This window comes from Chlamydotis macqueenii, chromosome 5, assembly GCF_036417535.1.
Source record: "Chlamydotis macqueenii isolate bChlMac1 chromosome 5, bChlMac1.mat, whole genome shotgun sequence".
In the NCBI taxonomy this organism is placed as follows: Eukaryota; Metazoa; Chordata; class Aves; order Otidiformes; family Otididae; genus Chlamydotis; species Chlamydotis macqueenii.
The window spans coordinates 6,063,679-6,080,022 of record NC_141560.1 but is presented as its reverse complement, the minus strand read 5'-3'; the positions used below and the strand labels follow the sequence as shown (position 1 = coordinate 6,080,022).

Here is a 16,344-nt window from a genome sequence, read left to right as displayed (position 1 = left end):
GCTGAAGGCTAAAGCACTAGAGCCAAGCAGTTGTTACTTTTTCTGTTTAAAAACAAGATATAGCCCAGCATTTAGACTCAATACATAGAGCCCGTACACGGAAATGCACGTAATAGTGTACGTTTGCACCTTTGCAAATGGCTTTTCCTGCACAGCGCTGCGCTGGCTGCTTACATGCCTTCTGTGCCTGTACTGCTGCGACAGCTCGTCAAATGTAGACACAAAACTGTGTTTGGGACATTTTAAAGAAAAATATGCCTATGACTCTGTCAGTTATGGAAATGGTGTTTTAATACATGACTTCTAAACCCATACTTTTAGAACTGTCCTCTAGATTATTATGTCTGCAAATTACATATTGTACAGAGCAGTATGGACAGAATTTGATTTCCTTAAGGAGATCAATTCCTCCCTTAATCCCTAAATAAAAACCTTAATGCTGCATGCAAGACCTAGTTCATTTGCACTGTTTTTTTAGAAGAAGAGAACCTGTCAATCGGCATTTCACAGGACAGAAGCGATCAGGCAAGGCGTATCAGATGTAATAAAACCAAACCTGCCATGGAGAAAGAGGAGAGCGACATCTTGAGGCAGCCTGGATCGGATGACACTCCCTGAAAGCCCCTGGACTGCTGACGGGCTCTGGCCTCAGCAACGTTGATGGGTAATAGAATTTAAAAAACGCATTACTGTCACACTGAAATACAGACATATAAACTGTTATTTGCACTGCCACAGCCTATGATCTATACAGTAGGAAGAGTTTAAGTTGAGATCTTCCTACTACTCTTCCCTCTGTGTTTAGACCTTCAGCACTGCTCTGCTTCTTCTTCTAGGCTCTTCATAGCACTAAACTACTGGGGACGAATACACAGGATACACGCTTTGGCTACCTACACGTACAACACCGAGAGACGACTGGAGTCTGACAGAGGACATTTGGCTTCAGCAACACCAAAACCTCACATCTCAACAACCTCGGAAGTTTTAGCAATACTTATCAAGGTGTTCACATAAAGATTTTTGATGAATGCAGAGCACAGATAACGGTATCTATTTACAGAGATAAGGCCTCTCCAGTTCTTTTTATTAAATATGTGCTGGTTTTGCACTTCAGCCGCTCCAGCAGTTTCTACTATTGCAGCGGTGATACTGCATAAACAGCTCTTCCTTTCTCAGCTGCTACGCTCCACTCCTGGTGCTGTAGTATAGGTACAGCTGTGATCACACAGCAAGAGCTGTGAGCTGTTGGCACCAGTGACCAACAGATGAAACAGGAACGCAGCCCTCGCAGGAAGAAGCGAAGGTGACTGGGCTGAAAGGTGTCGAGATGGCTTCACGTGTATGTAGTTACAGATGCTTCCCAGGCTTAGCCGCAGCAAGTGGTTTGTTGACAAAAGGTGTATGCTATCAGGAAAATAAAATCCTTAATCTGATCTTAGCTGGAAAATTATAGTTAGGGCGTAAGAAAATGAACAGCCTAGCACTGTTTAATCATGTCCAGGAAGAGGTCTCCATACATGAATACTTTATAGAGAACTTTACAATGCGTTTCCTCTCCTCACTCCTAGCAGTCAGACTAAAGCATCATGAGGAACAAATGAGGAAATGCTCAACATATTTTATTTTTTGGTGGAAGGAAGATGAAAGTCTGTTTCCAACAGAAGCTAGAGTATGTAAAGAGAAAACTAAGCTTCATGTTATATTCAAGCTCTCTCTCTTTTATTGAAAGTCTACTGAAAACCAGGCTCTATTGTTTTATTCAAACAAGAGCTACAATAATGTATTAGGAAATAAATATATACAAGCAAACTGCTGTGCTAGAATGTGTCACAAGCTTTTTCTACAGGTTCACAGTGACCAACAGATACAAAGACATTCATATCTACCAATACTCATGAAGAATACAAAGTGCAGTTTTTTAATATTATACAGTCTCACTCACGAGGTGTTCCACGTAGAAGTCTTGTACATAAATAACTTCTTTTAAAACAGAAGTTTCCAAAGCACTAAAATGGCTTAATCCAGATCAGGACAGCGTTGTCGGCACCGGCTCCTTTTAATGTCCGTTTCCACCCTCTGAGAGTATGCGTGATGGCTCGGTGTACTTTGCCGTCACTAAGTAGAAGAGGGCAGGTGCAGGTACCAAGGCAAGCAACGGCAGGTCCTGCTCAAGCTTATCCAGTTTGGAAATGGAAATGATCCCATAGGCATGAAGTAACCAGTGGCTGAAGAGGACCACAAGCCTTTTCTTCCTGACAAGAAGATCCTTGAAAGACTTGCAAAACAAAAACAGTATCCTGTTAGCGTTCAGCCTGTTACCTCCTACCTGATGTTTAAGAGATGTTACAGGTAGCGCACAAAACTGTATGAAGCTGTCTGGGTTTGAGCCCTTCCAGCACAGAACAGTTTCTCAGTGCACCACAAGAGGGAAGTCTCACAGGAGCTTCCTCCAGCTAAGAGGACAAGTCACAAAGGAAGAGGCTTAAACGTAGAATACATTGCTGAGGAAAGGCAAGAGACAACGTGGTCTCTTCTCATTCAAGTATTTTATATTACAAGTTTTAACATAGGAAACATGTTTACCTACCTCCACTTCAGAAGCAGACATGTATACAGCCAGTGTAACCAAAGACAGCACCAGTATGATGTAAGGAAAGGCGTAATCTAAAGGCAAACATTGAACACATTAGCAGGAAAAAGAATGCATTATATAAATTTCAGTGGAGATAGTTTTTCCTTATACAACCACGGGTGTGAAGTAAACTAAGCTACTACAGCCCACCTCTTATCATCACCTCAAACACACACAGCAGTCACAGACAAGCACGACTATTCAGTAGTTCTGTCTTAAGATTTCAAATTTAACTTTTGCCAAAGGCAACCGATGCGAGTATTTCTCCGTGGAGTTACTGTATGCTTAAACCACCAACTGGAAAATGCAGATAATGAGAAAAGTGGGCTAAGCAGGGATGTTGTGGCACCTGTCCTCTTTGTGTGACAAGTATGTTGGAAGCGAAACCAAAGACAGCCGAATTCCCCAAATTTATACTTGAGTCCACCTCTGAACTCAGACAAACTCTGCCTCAGCAGGAAGTGGAACTAACTCCCTCTGGATCTCCTCTCACAGCCCCTCTGTTCCCTTTTTTGGGAAAGGGACAGCCTCTAGCAACACTGGCAAAGCAAGGTTGGTCAGGAGCCTGGTTAGGACAGGGCTAATAACCAGCAGCCTTTTCTGTCAAGACTGCTCACAGTAATCTTAAACAACACAAAAAGAGAGGCATGTCCCTTCCCTCCCTCCCTCAAGTCATTTGCTAGTGTGTGTTTACAGGCACGTTTATATTAGTGTTATCAGGTGAGAACTCACAGAGCAGGCCTCCTCCAACAGCCTGAAGCACGGTGAGGACAGGGAAGAAGTACAGCGCTGCGTAAATGCTTTTAAATCGATCAGACTTCCCCAAACCACAGGCAATTTTCTTAACCAGAAGAGGCCGAAGTAGCATCATTAACACAAGACAGAAGGCGTAATATATAAACACAATGGTGTACCTGCAAAAAAAAAGATAAATTCCTTAAAATGTCCATTTCTGATTGTCCTGCAGACTCAACTCAGAACCATGGAATTTGGGGCCAGTCAAGTCTAAAGATTTTACAATCAAAAGACGCAAACACAGAACAATGGGCTCGCTTTCCTTAGAGCAAACTGGTGAGATGCAGCAGTCATGGAACTATAGAATGGTTTGGGTTGGAAGGGACCTTTAAAGCCCATCCAGTCCAACCCCCCTGCAAGGAGCAGGGACATCTCCAACCAGATCAGGTTCTCAGAGCCTCATCCAACCTGGCCTGGAATGTTTCCAGGGATGGGGCATCCACCACCTCTCTGGGCAACCTGTTCCACCCTCATTGTAAAAAAAAAAAGTTTTCCTAATATCTAACGGGGAACAAAATGAAATCTTACACTTCACAGCCTGGATGATGCCACTTCTTTGGTGACTCAGAAAGTCTTTAGGTGTTGCATGCCTAAAACAACTGGATGCATGAAAGGACGTCAGGGGATTGATACTCATTGGTCCAAGCTACATCTGAATGCTTTTTGCAGCTTTGAGAAGAGGCACGGACAGAAACACACTTGTATGAAAGGAAGGGACAGCCAGGAGTACAAAAGCCTTCACACTCACAGGGGATAGACTGCTTCGTGCGTGCAGTGCACTGTGGTGATGTAGTCGGGACTCGGGTTGTAAAGCATCGTGTACCAGTCCGAAAGCTTCTTCACCTTGCAGGAACGGATATGCAGAGAGCCGACGGGGTCGCTGACGAGCAGGGTAACAATTGCGGCAATGCTGCACTCAAACAAGGCAGTGACATGCTGCAACAACGCGCTGGAGCTGCGGAAGGAGAAAGAGATTTACCACCATTCTGCTAAAGCTAAAGGAAATCTAAATGCCAATGAAGAACTGGAGCCCCATGCAGTACAGAACATTCTAGAGAGTGAATATTTACCAGGACGAAGGTAAATGCTTGAATAAACTCTGCTTGAATAAAAAAATTACGTATTTGAAGCTGAATGTGAAAACTCATTTACAATCTCAGATTATTTAGAGTGTAAAATGTGACTGAACAACCTTCCAGTTTCTTAAATGAAAGCTTGCTGTAGCACAAGCATCCTGTCAGGTGAGGGACAACATCACTCATGCTGTTGAAGGCTGCAAAGAAAGCAGCAGTGAGGATAAGACACCACAGGTCTCAGAAGGGATGACATTGTTACATACGATACGAGCAAAATTTTTAAAGCTCTAAGTCTTTGTTAAAGATGATGCATATTAATATATTAAACTCTCTCAGTCTCCTACATTTACAGTGTTTAGTACACGCGAGAGTTATTCTTAAACGTTCCAGTCTAGCACCTAATGGCAACATGCAGCTGTGGTTTGAAACCTGTTTTACAGAACTCCCTTAATGCACCATGCAGATGTAAAGGTTCCATCAGCTATGCTACCATGACCAAAACCCAGTATACTTATTCCCAAAGAGAAAACTCAAACCCATTCTCTCGCTGCATGCACACAGCACTGCTGACTGAGGCCTCTGCAGGTGGTAGCTCTGACCCAGGAGAGAGGGGATGACACAACGCACTGCTCCTGCCCACGACTGGGAAGCCCGATCCAGCCCAAATTACCAGATGGACTGCCCAGCACCACATTAAAGATACACAGACCGTGTCCTGAGGGTTGTGACTGGCAAGAAGGACCTGAAGGACTCTTACCTTTGTAAATAAAACCCCCATCCAGCTGCCCAAAGCTTACATGCTACCATATCAGCTCAACCAACAGCACGAACTGCCGGACAGTTCAATTCTGCATCTCACATTGATCACTCATGGATATGAGATTTCCTTTTTAAAAAAACTTATTTGAAGAAAGCGTATACGAACCTCTTTTTTCCTGAATACCATTCAATAAAGAACCAGTGTAAAACCAGGGGAAGCATGGCCATGAAGCCAAGGTACAACCAGTCATAGCGGTCCGGAGATCCCACACACTCCCGGCAGATTTTGTTGTCATCGGTTCTTTGCCCTCTAGGACATACCTACAAAAGGCAGCGCCTGTATTTACAAAGCGTCTGGGTACCAACAACAAATCATTGCAGTTCCTGAAAAAACAGCTTGGAGAAGTAGCGGGGCAAAAAATGTATCAAGTTTTTAAAGAGATGAAACGTTATTTTCTCAGCTTACACTGGCCTTGCTCTCTCTGGTTCTTGCTTCTTAATACAAACACAGGTAAAATATGTTTAAAAGGCTTAATCCAAGGCTCCCTTTTCTTCTGCTGTCACGCCACCTCCCTTTCATCGCCGAGCGCACTCAGCGGGCCGCTCACAACCACTGCTCCCCAGAGTTTCTTGCTCCCCGTTCGTTCCACCCTCCCCGGATCCCGCTCTCCCTTAGCGCTCCACTAAAACCAGCGAGCACTGTGATTTCAGCTGCCAGCTCTCGCAGCCCCTCCGCTCGCCTCCGGTTTAGCACCGAGCCTTCGGCCACCCCCCCCATCCCCCCCCACGCTCCCCAGGCCGAGCCTCGCCCGCGCCGCACTCACCCCGCACTCCCCGTAGATCTCCGCGGAGCCGTTGACCGACAGAACGGTCCTGCCGCAGTACAGCCCGAGGCAGGCGGGCTGGATGTCCACAGCTGCGGGGAGAGCGCGGCCCGCGTTACCTCGCCGCTGCCATCCGCCCCGCCCCGCCCCGCAAACCGCGCCTCCCCCTCGGCCGAGAGGCACCGAGCACCACCCACGCCCCGCTCCAGCCGCTGACAATCTCCCCGGCTCCCAGCCCGGTATCGGTACCGGTACCCCCAGTCCGGCCCGGCCCATCCTACCGGAGCGGAACATCCCGGTAACCCAGCAACCGACCCTCCGCCAAGCTACTTCCGCATACGCAACTTCCGCTTCCGGCGCCGATACAAGCTCCACCAATGTGTGGGCGTGGTCACGCGCAAAGGGGTGGGGATGCTCCGCCCAGAGGGGGCGTGGCCGAGGTGGGGGGGCGTGTCCCGCGCTGTCCCCGCGATGGCGGCGGAGGGTGGCGGCGGCGGCGGCGGCGAGGGCGGGGGTGGCTGTGGCTGTGCGGGACGGCGGCTGCCCCCGCGCTCGCCCTCGGGCCCGGTGCTGCAGACGGTGGAGATGCACACGGGCGGCGAGCCGCTGCGCATCATCCCGCGCCTGGAGGCGGCCGAGGAGGCGACGGTGACGAGGGGGTTGTCGCTGCTGTCGCTGCGGCGGGAGATGGCGGCCGCGCAGGACCACGTGCGGCGGGCGCTGGTGCACGAGCCGCGGGGCCACGCCGGCATGTACGGGGCCGTGGTGGTGCGCGGCGAGGCGGCCGCCGCCGGCGCCCACCTGGCAGCCCTCTTCCTTCACGGCGCCGGCTACAGCGCCATGTGCGGCCACGCCGTCCTGGCCCTCGGCCGCTTCGCCCTCGACTACGGGCTGGTGGCGGCGCCCAGCCGCCCCGAGACCGCCGTCCGCCTGCGCTGCCCCTGCGGGCCCGTCACCGCCTTCGTGCCCTGGGACGGCCGTCGCAGCGGCAACCCCGTCCGCTTCCACAGCGTGCCCGCCTTCGCTGCCGCCACTGGTGGGAACTGGGCCCGCTTGTGCTGGGTTTTGGTGGGGGCGTTGGGTGGTGGCCAGGCTGGGGTTGGGGGCTGGCAGACTGACTGAGGGGCATTTGCAAATCTCTCCCCAATTCCGATGTTCCCCAGAGGCCATCAGGGATGGCATAAGGTGTCACAGGCTGCTCTCTGGCATGAGAGCACTGGAGTCATCGTCCCCATTGCACACAGCTGCGTTCCCTCACTCCGCGTGCGAGCCCGTGGCTCAGCATAGCTTCCCCTCCTCACCGCTCTCCCTTTCTCTGCCCAGATTTGGCCATCGATGTTCCTGGTCACGGCAAGGTGGTGGTAGACATCGGCTACGGTGGCACTTTCTACGCCTTCCTCAGCGCTGAGCAGCTGGGCCTCGATGTGTGCTCTTCAAAGACCAGAGACCTTGTCAATGCAGCAAGCGCGGTGACTGAAGCGGTGAAGAAACAGGTATGGCGGAGTGCCACGGTACCCCAGAGTGTTCCCTTTGGGGTGACTGCACCAGACCAAGGCCCTTTATTCCCCTGAGATGCTCAGCATGGAAGTCCCGTCCTTCCAGCCCCATGCTGAATTTCAGAGTCCTCCTCCAGCCTCACAAGGACGTGAGAAGGAGCTCGCTTTCCTGCTGCTGCGTCCGTCTCTGTTACTGGAGAAGCAGAGGCAGAAACGCAGCAGTGTGGCCTCGTCCCCTTCCCCTGGTCTCTCGAGGAAGCTGTACTGCACGTAGCGCTGACTGCCCAGCTGCCGCGTGCATTGCTGAACCTCTCTGTGCTCTTCCCAGTTCAAGCTTCATCACCCTGAAAGTGAAGACCTGGCTTTCCTCTACGGCACCATACTGACAGATGGGAAAGATGCCTTTAGTGAGGAGCCCACCACCAACATCTGTGTGTTTGCAGATGAACAGGTACAGAAACGGGCATCACCTTTCTCCCTTCTTACGTCCTCTGCGGAGAGGAGGCACAGTTCTCTTTCTTCTCATTTTGGGCAGTGATGATTGCTTCTGCTGCAGTGATGTCTTTGAAGAGCTGAGTGTCACTTAACACATGCTGGTTTAGTTCCTAATGACATAAATACTCCTGTACATCTTAGATGGTGGGACTTTTAAAAGGTTCATACCCATGCCGCATAGCTAGGAATTTCCCAGGGTTCAGGGGCTGAGGCAAGGTCCCAACATAGTGCATGTTCTTAAGTCCTAATCTAGGGAACAGCTGCTGAGATCCACAGAGCACGAGAGAAAAGGGGGGGTGTGAACTTCTGTCCTTGTCTGCAGTGGATGATGTATCACATAAATAGCAGGGGAAGTTTTGATTGAACTCCCAGCAGCGAGGCATGGGGAGCGTTGTGACAGATCCCCTTGGAAGCTGGCCAGCCTGGTTTTTCAAACCAAAAATACAGTGCTCTCAGTTAGCGTAAGGAGAACTGATCCTGCCTTGGTGCGTGAGAACGGAGAAGGTGGCCTCTGCCCCTCTCACTCCTTTTGCTGTGATGCTGGGAAGCTTTCAAGTGCTCCCTAAATAGCCTCGGTATTTCTTAGATCACTCATCCCTACACGTTTGCCAAAGCTGATCACAATCCAAAAGTACCCCAAGCCTGCTTATTTTGTCTTCTCATTTGTGATGTGTCCGGGGTCTGTACAAAACCTGGGCTAGAGGGGTTTCCCTCAAACGCAGTCTAAAGGTGGCAAAGAGAACTAAGGGGAGCAATACCGTTTTCTATTGAAACCCCAAATACTAGAGCTGGTTCGTCTTCTCTTCTAGGTCGACCGAAGTCCGACAGGTTCAGGAGTGACAGCTCGCATCGCCTTGCAGTACCATAAGGGACTCATCCAGCTGAATCAGACCAGAACCTTTCGGAGCAGCACCACGGGGTCCTTGTTCACCGGGAAGGCAGTGAAGGCAAGCGACTTGTGTTGGACTTTCCCCTCTGTTTTGCAAACTGCTGGGAAAGTGCTGTTGCCTTGGCTCAGCAGAGAAGCAGAAAAGCTTTTCTGTGTCTGGGGAAGGGCGTGTGGAAGGAGGGAGGTGCCTAGGGGTCTTGCCTTCCCACAAGCCTCACGCTGCAGGATTTTTTATTAGGAGAGCAAGTAACAGTAAGACCTTGTTCTACTGCATGGCTTCCCTTCAAATCCTCCCTCAGCCATCAGGAAAGGACTGGGATGACAAATATCTTGGATCCTGATGTAGATAAGTGCCGTAGTTCAGCCTCGATTGGGACCAGACTACGCAGTCTCTCTCTCACTCCCCCCCACCCTCTGAGAGAACAGGGGGAGATGATATAAGGAAAAACGTCTCGAGGCTTGAGATAAGGACAGGGAGAAATCCTTAAAGTTACCGTTACGGGCAAAACAGGCTCGACTTGGGGAAAACTATTCATTTATTACTACAAACAGCAGGATAATGAGACAGGGAACAAGATAACCTCCCCCCACCCATCCCTCTTCCCAAGCTTAACATTAGCTCTACCACCTTCCCCCTGCCCCGAGCGGTACAGGGGAGAAGAGGGAATGGGGGTCGCGGTCAGTTCATCACGCGATGCTTCATGCCGCTACTTTGTCGTCGGGGGAAGAACTCCTCACATTCCTCCCCTGCTCCAGCGTGGGGTCCCTCCCACGGGCTGCAGTTCTTCGTGAAACTGCTCCAGCGTGGGTCATCTCTTCCACGGGGTGCAGTCCCTCCAGAACGGCTGCCCTATCATGGGCCCTCCACGGGCCACAGCCTCCTTCAGGCATCCACCTCCCCTGGTGTGGGGTCCTCCACGGGCTGCAAGTGGATCTCTGCTCCTCCGTGGGCCTCCATGGGCTGCAGGGGGACAACCTGCTCCACCATGGTCGTCACCACAGGCTGCAGGGGAATCTTGGCCAGGAGCCGCATTACTGCTCCCCCTCCTTCTGAACTGACCTTGGCGTCTGCAGCCGTTCCTCACAACAGGCTGGCAGATGCCTCTCAGGATCCTTTTTACATGTCACTCACATCTCATCTCCTCTCCACTTCTTGCAGCCAGGCCGGACCGAGTCGGGCCCAGTCGGCTGCCCGGCAGGAGACCAGAGGTGAGGCCTGCAAGGCCCACAAGGCTCGCGCCTCCCTCTCTCCGCCTCTGCCCCCGCTCAGCTGCTTCACATCTTTCTCTTTTTTTTTTTCTGTTTTCCCCTTCTTAAATATGTTATTGCAGAGGCGTTATCACTGCTACCAATCGGCTCGGCCTTGGCCAGCAACGGGTCCGCCCTAGGCCCGGCCGAGCCCACTGAACAAAGGGGAGCGACTTCCAGCAGTTTCCTACAGAAGCTACCACCTTAGGCCCCCCTCACTAAACAAAACCAGAACAACAAGTCAATCTGGTCCGTTCTCAGTGTCACCTAAGGGTGGATTCCTGGTTTAGTCCCCTCTTCCCTGCTTAAAGGCTGAGCGCGTTGTTTGGAGATGTAGAAGCTGAGTCTGTGCCTCTGGGATTCCAGGTCTAGCCCTGGCCCCGTGGGATCTGGCACGAGGTGGCTGTGAAGGTTTGGATGTGCCCCAGGGAGCTTTTAGTCTTTGGGTACAAGTGGCCACCAGCTTGTCAGCTTCCTTTGAGGCAAACCCATGCTGGGACAGCGTGAGGTATCGCGAGCTCAGAGTGGGAGCAACAGCAGTTGCGCAGATGTGGAGCTCGTGCAAGCAAGGTGAGGTGGTGAAAGGGCTGCTGCATACTTTGGGGTGTACCTGGGCAAGGCAGAGCACTTGGTTGGTGGTAAATGCCAGGTAGCGCTGGCATTTCATGGGGCTGGGAGAGCGGAGAACCTCCTGTCGCTTCTGTCCTGATCCTAATCCCTCTGCAGGAAGCCAAATTTGGGGACTACAATGCTGTCATCGTGGAAGTCTCAGGGGAAGCCTTTTACACCGGTACAGCCACCTTTACTGTCGAAGAGGAGGACCCGCTGAAATACGGCTTCTTCTTCAAGTGACCTGAGCCACTGGGCAATGGCGAAGTCTCACTGATGGTGCTGCGCGTCTCCTGCCCATGCGTTCCTGTTCTGCTTCTCAACGCAGCTTGTTGCAATGTGCCAGAGCATCAGGAACAGCCTTTGGTGGTGTGACAGCACCCGCCCTGTTTGAAGATAGCAGGCTGTGTTCCCTTGCTGTGATCAGCGTATTGAGCGCAATGTGATTAAGCGTGTATGGGCTGCTCTGAGAAGCTATAATATTTTTCTTCTTTTGAAAAATAATTTTTCACAGAAAATGGAGCTCATCTTGGAGAGATGTCTTCAAATTTACGTGCCTTCTCTACATCTCCAATTACTAATTTCAAAGCTAGATTTCTATTAAACGCTAGCTGAAAGCACTGCCTTTCTCCTCTTGTTTTCACCCTTTCTCACTGCACTCGCTTCTTCCTGCGTCCCGGAGCTGGATGCAGGCTTTTACTCAGAACTTCCTACTGTCTCCGCTGTGCTGCGTGTGCACTGCACTGCTTCCCTAAACCTTCCTCTCTTGCTTATCTTGGACCGTTGCCTGCAAATACCCCGTGGTTAACTTTCAACAGGAGCAGTTGTATTTGAAGGTCTGAGCCATTATGATCTTTGATTGCTAATTATTTACTGATTATTTTGTCCCAGCCCGGGGGCAGCTTGCACAGCAGAGTGCGGTCAGTTCGTGCTTAGCCAGAGTCTCTCCAGGAAGGGTTGCCAATGGAAAAACCAAACCAAGCCCTGGGCTGTAGGCAGGCGTTTGCAGTGGCAGAAGCAGAGCTCCAGAGGACTCCGGGCCTGTGATTTCACTGTGTCTCCGGACAGTATGGTGTTCATTTATTGAAGACACTCGTGGGAGTGTGCCTCGTTAAAATGAGACATGAAAATGAGAATGATAATCTCCCAGTAGCTCATGCAGCAGAAGGGAGGAGGTCACACTGGAGAGCTTGAAAAAGGTTGGCATGGAAAAGCCTGAAAGGAATTTCTTCTGTCAAATTAAAAATTGTAACTTTGGAAGAGGAAGAAACAAAAATCCGCATGTTCAGAGAGCGGTGCTGCCAACGGAGGTTTTCTAGGCAGGTGTCTGAAGCTCTTGCTCCTAGCCTTCCTGAAACCCCCAGATAAATTCCATATGGCCTCTGATCTAGGGGAGAAAGAAGTGACACACGCATCCTCCACGCCTGCAGGAGCAAACGCATCCCCGTGTTTCCAGCTTCTGGGCATCTCCCTTGTGATCAGCCCCGCAGCCTGACTCCCGGGGAGGAGCTGGGGCAAGTCACGAAGGCAGAATAGAAAAGTCGAAAGCTCTTCAGCCATTAATTGGGTCGCAGCCTTCATTATCTATTCACTATCCTCATCCCTAAGAAATTTTTCACGTGGGGGCAGGCAGCTCCAGCATGGCTGAGAGCGGGGGAGCAGGGTCCTGCTGCCTGTGCGGGTTCCCCAGCCTGACACCTCCACGCCTGAGCTTGTGAGACCCCAGCCCGGAGAGCGTGGCGGGTGGTCCCGGGCTCCACCGGCGTGAACGGGGGTAGCTGGCCCCTGCCCTTTCGTGATGGGGAGAGGGGCTGTGAGGGGAGAGGAGCCGTCAGAGGCCTGTGAGGGAGAGGCCCTGTGGGGAAAGGGGCTGTGGGGACCCATCCCCGACTCTGGGGGGGGACTGTGGGGTCGAGGAGGGGTCCCCGTTCCCCGTCTGCCGGCCCCGCTGTTCGGCAGTGGGGGCTCCGCTCCCCCGCTCCCCCCCCCCCGCCTCAGGCCGCAGGGCGGGCGGGCGGGCCGGACCGGTTCCCCGGGCAACGGCGGCCGGGCGACGTCAGCGACTGGCGGGGAGCGGGGCGGGCGGGCGGGCAGCGCCTCTGCAGCCGCGGCGCTGGCCGGGGCATGAGGCTGCGCATGGAGCCGGCGGCGGCCCAGCCCGGCAACCTCTCCCGCGGCGGCGGCGGCGGCAATGAGAGCGGCGGGGCGGCGGCGGCGGCGGCTGGGGCGGCGGGGTGGTCGGCGGCGGCGCTGGCCTCGCAGGCGCTGGCGCTGCTGCTCATCTTCGCCCTCTCGGCGCTGGGCAACGGGGCGGTGGTGCTGGTGATCGCCCGGCACCGGCAGCTCCGCACGGTCACCAACGCCTTCGTGTTGTCGCTGTCGCTGTCGGAGCTGCTGGGAGCCCTGCTCTGCCTGCCCCTGGCCTTCCTCAGCCTCCTCAGCCGCCCGCCCGGGGCCTGGCTCTTCGGGCAGCGCCTCTGCCTGGCCAGCGCCGCCCTCCACGCCGGGCTGGGCATCGCCGCCACCCTCACCATGGCCCTGCTCTCCTTCGACCGCTACTGCGCCATCGTCCGCCAGCCCCGGCACAAGATGGGCCGCCGTCGCGCCGCCCAGCTCCTGGCCGCCGTCTGGCTGGCCGCCCTGGCCCTGGCCGGACCCTGGTACGGGTTGGCGGGCGAGGGGTGGCGGGAGGCCCGTCCTGGGGCCTACCGCTGCGTCTACGTGCTGCCCTGGGGCTCCTCTCGGCTGGGGCCGCCCTACGGCGCGGCCCTCATCGTGCTCTGCTACCTCCTGCCCTTCGCCCTCATGTGCTTCTGCCACTACAACATCTGCAGGGCCGTGCGGCTGGCCGAGAGCCGCGTGCGGCCCCTCACCACCTACGGGCACCTGCTGCGGGCCTACGGGGAGATGCGCACGGCCACCACCGTCCTCATCATGATCGTCTCCATCATCTGCTGCTGGGGGCCCTACTGCATCCTGGGGCTGGCTGCCGCCGCCGGCCACCTGCCCTTCTCACCCACCATGGACGCCGTAGCCAGTGGGATGGCTTGGGCCAATGGCGCCATCAACCCCCTCATCTACGCCGCCCGCAACCCAAACATCTCTGTGCTGCTGCGGCGAAGCCGTGAGGGCGGCTACAGGACTAGGAACAACGTGGCCGCCTACCTCTCGGCCCCAGGCCACCGGCCAGAGCCCCGGAGCCAGGCTGACCGTGTCCGGGAGCGCTACGTCAACCGGCACAGTGGCCCCCCAGGCAGCGCCCCGTCCTCCTCCAGCCCGGCAGCGAGCGGAGGAGAGGTGGCCATGTGGGCCTGCAAGAACCCCGCCGTCCTCTTCTGTCGGGATGGGCAGCCAGACACCATCTCTGAGGCCAACTTGCAGGCCAAAGCGGGCACCATCAACACCAGCCTCTGAGGAGATGGGGGACTGGGATGGAGGCATTGTGTCCCGGCTCTGTATCCCTGAGGAAATGCAGGGAGCTTCGGCACTTGGAGCACTTTGCAGCCAGACTACCAGGATATCCGAGAGATTGGACTGCTTGAGCCACAGTGTGATTTCTTCTCCATTGTGTGAGCTCTGGTTTGGCATCCCAGCTTACGAGCAGCAAGATATCCAGGAAGGAAAGGAAGTTCCCCTTCCCTTTCAGCAGGCTTGACGCACTGGTGGTAGCCACTGAGCCCAGCCATCACAAGAGCTTGACTGCAAGAAAGAAACAGCAGTTGCTCCAGTCCTGCAGAAAGTGCCACAGTGAAGCTAAGAGACAGACATACAAATACAGCCCAACCCAACTGACTGTGTGAGCTGTTTGTTAAGTGCCAAAAAAGCAGCTGAAAGCTGAGTGCTGGCAGCTGGAAGAGGCTCTGAAAACACCACACTGTGAAAACTGCATCATGGCAGGATAATGTTGCTTTAACCCATTTTATGTGGAAGTGCTGATAGTCAGAAAGTCATAGACTGTCGGACAGGCTAAAAAAGCAACCTCTGAAGATTATTTGATTTTTTTTTCCAAACTCGCAGGCGTAACGAAACAGTAACTGTTGTGACAGGGAAGAGACATGATATGGGAGGGAGGGAGGAAAAGGAAGATGAAACCTCAGTTGTCAGAATTTAAGCAAACTTTTTGGTTTTTTACAGGTACAGTCAGCTTAAAATACTAGGAGTTTGAGAAATGAGAGCTCTTCAGACAGAGTGAGGAAAAGGATGTAGGTGTAGACTATGCTGTCACTGAGTTTGTGCCAAGATGTGTGTGTTCTTTTTGAGCTCACCCGAAGTGTCTCACATCTCGAAGAACGTTTAGAGGAGCCATGTGAGAGAGGTGAGTATCTGAAAGGAGGGGTAAAGCAGTACCACGCGCTCTTCGTGTGCTCTTAAGCATGTGAAAATGTGTATATGCAGAGAGCAGATATTATTGCATTGATGGCAGCAATCCATCTGGAGTATAGTATTTAAAACACATCTCTGCCATTGAAAAAAAGGAAAATAACACAATGGAAATGTGATTGCACGGCGTAAATTCATATGAATTTATCAGTATAATTTTTTTTTTGTCCAAAGGCCTTAAATTAGCATTTTTGAATCAGAAACTAAGACTGGGCCTTCCTTCATCTTTGCCAGAGTTGCAGTCTTTTTCCTTGTACAGGCTTTAAAAATACAATGTTGCTGTTTTACCAGCTTTTTCAACTGTTTGTGACCCAAGTGAAACATACTGGCATTATTTTGTAAGTGGGACAAGAAATAAATTGTCTTTTACGCAGGAGATTTAAGAGTCTCAGCCTGGCGTCATTCTCAGCCCAGCCTTGAGAAGGGAACTTCTATAAAAAACTGCCAGATGAGTGACAGCAGAGAGAGTCTTAATTGTTTGTGAAATTTTAATGCAGCTGGTTTTTTTTTCATGCTGTGAGCATTAGTGTAATTTCCTTCTGTGATGCTCCTGAAGTCCTCAAGGAAAAGATTTGACCCTTGACTACTTCTCAGCTCTGATACTTCACCCTGCAGATCCTGGGTTTTGCAAGCTGAGCAGTGTTATTTGTGCTATTCCAGAGAGAAGTTGTACAGAAAAAACACAGCTTTTCACAGAAGCTGTTTGGCAGCGAGTGAACACTAGTGACTTGTTAGAAGGGTAGGACAGGAATTTTTTGCATACCTGCCCTTCCAGGTATGGCTGGTGTAATGTGAAAGAGGTGGCTGTGAGTGATGAGATTAGATTTAACCCTTACCTAGGTAGCTGGCAGCTTGTAACAAGGCGCTCGGTGCAGGCTGATTTGCCATACAGAGCGCTCCGGTGTTTGAACAGCTTCAAGAGCTTTTGCCTAGGTTCCACTAGTCATTGACTCCTGTGTTCTCCGCAGAAAACTTTATCCAGGAGATAGAAAAGAAAACCTGTGGGATTCTGCCTTCCCAAAAGGGACGTTTCTCCATGAGTTGTAGCAACAGCCCTTAAGAGTAAGTTCCTGTGCTCTGTAAAACCGTGGGGCGGACAGAAGCAAGGAAAACTGTCCAAGCTCAATCCTCATCAGCC

At 52.4% G+C, this 16,344-nt stretch overlaps 3 protein-coding genes across 3 annotated transcripts; 2 read left to right on the top strand and 1 right to left on the bottom strand.

Moving 5' to 3' along the window:
* Window positions 1–1,605: 1,605 nt before the first annotated feature.
* Window positions 1,606–6,425, bottom strand: JKAMP (JNK1/MAPK8 associated membrane protein). The gene is made up of 7 exons (XM_086749948.1): window positions 6,371–6,425; window positions 6,090–6,181; window positions 5,432–5,586; window positions 4,179–4,385; window positions 3,368–3,549; window positions 2,591–2,667; window positions 1,606–2,278 (listed from the first exon to the last, which is right to left on the bottom strand). The coding sequence occupies exons 1-7, from the start codon at window positions 6,381–6,383 to the stop codon at window positions 2,060–2,062; spliced, it is 945 nt and encodes a 314-aa protein (XP_086606074.1). The 5' UTR covers window positions 6,384–6,425; the 3' UTR covers window positions 1,606–2,059.
* Window positions 6,426–6,560: 135 nt separating this feature from the next.
* L3HYPDH (trans-L-3-hydroxyproline dehydratase) lies at window positions 6,561–11,661 on the top strand. Its single transcript, XM_086748234.1, has 5 exons — window positions 6,561–7,125; window positions 7,413–7,582; window positions 7,914–8,036; window positions 8,890–9,027; window positions 10,944–11,661. Exons 1-5 carry the CDS (start codon window positions 6,561–6,563, stop codon window positions 11,067–11,069), a joined length of 1,122 nt encoding a protein of 373 aa, XP_086604360.1. The 3' UTR covers window positions 11,070–11,661.
* Window positions 11,662–12,950: 1,289 nt separating this feature from the next.
* On the top strand, window positions 12,951–15,545 carry GPR135 (G protein-coupled receptor 135). The gene has a single exon (XM_086749351.1). The coding sequence runs from the start codon at window positions 12,951–12,953 to the stop codon at window positions 14,238–14,240; it is 1,290 nt and encodes a 429-aa protein (XP_086605477.1). The 3' UTR covers window positions 14,241–15,545.
* Window positions 15,546–16,344: the final 799 nt, after the last annotated feature.

Bases quoted from the DNA above. Each gene is read 5' to 3' on its own strand.
- JKAMP (XM_086749948.1), bottom strand. The intron at 5,587-6,089 runs GTGAGTGCGGCG...TGCCTTTTGTAG, and splicing joins AGATCTACGGGGAGTGCGGG to GTATGTCCTAGAGGGCAAAG. The intron at 2,279-2,590 runs GTAGGTAAACAT...TTGTTTTGCAAG, and splicing joins TGTCTGCTTCTGAAGTGGAG to TCTTTCAAGGATCTTCTTGT.
- GPR135 (XM_086749351.1), top strand. From the start codon at position 12,951: ATGAGGCTGCGCATGGAGCCGGCGGCGGCCCAGCCCGGCAACCTCTCC.
- L3HYPDH (XM_086748234.1), top strand. From the start codon at position 6,561: ATGGCGGCGGAGGGTGGCGGCGGCGGCGGCGGCGAGGGCGGGGGTGGC. The intron at 7,583-7,913 runs GTATGGCGGAGT...TGCTCTTCCCAG, and splicing joins CTGAAGCGGTGAAGAAACAG to TTCAAGCTTCATCACCCTGA. The intron at 8,037-8,889 runs GTACAGAAACGG...CTTCTCTTCTAG, and splicing joins GTGTGTTTGCAGATGAACAG to GTCGACCGAAGTCCGACAGG.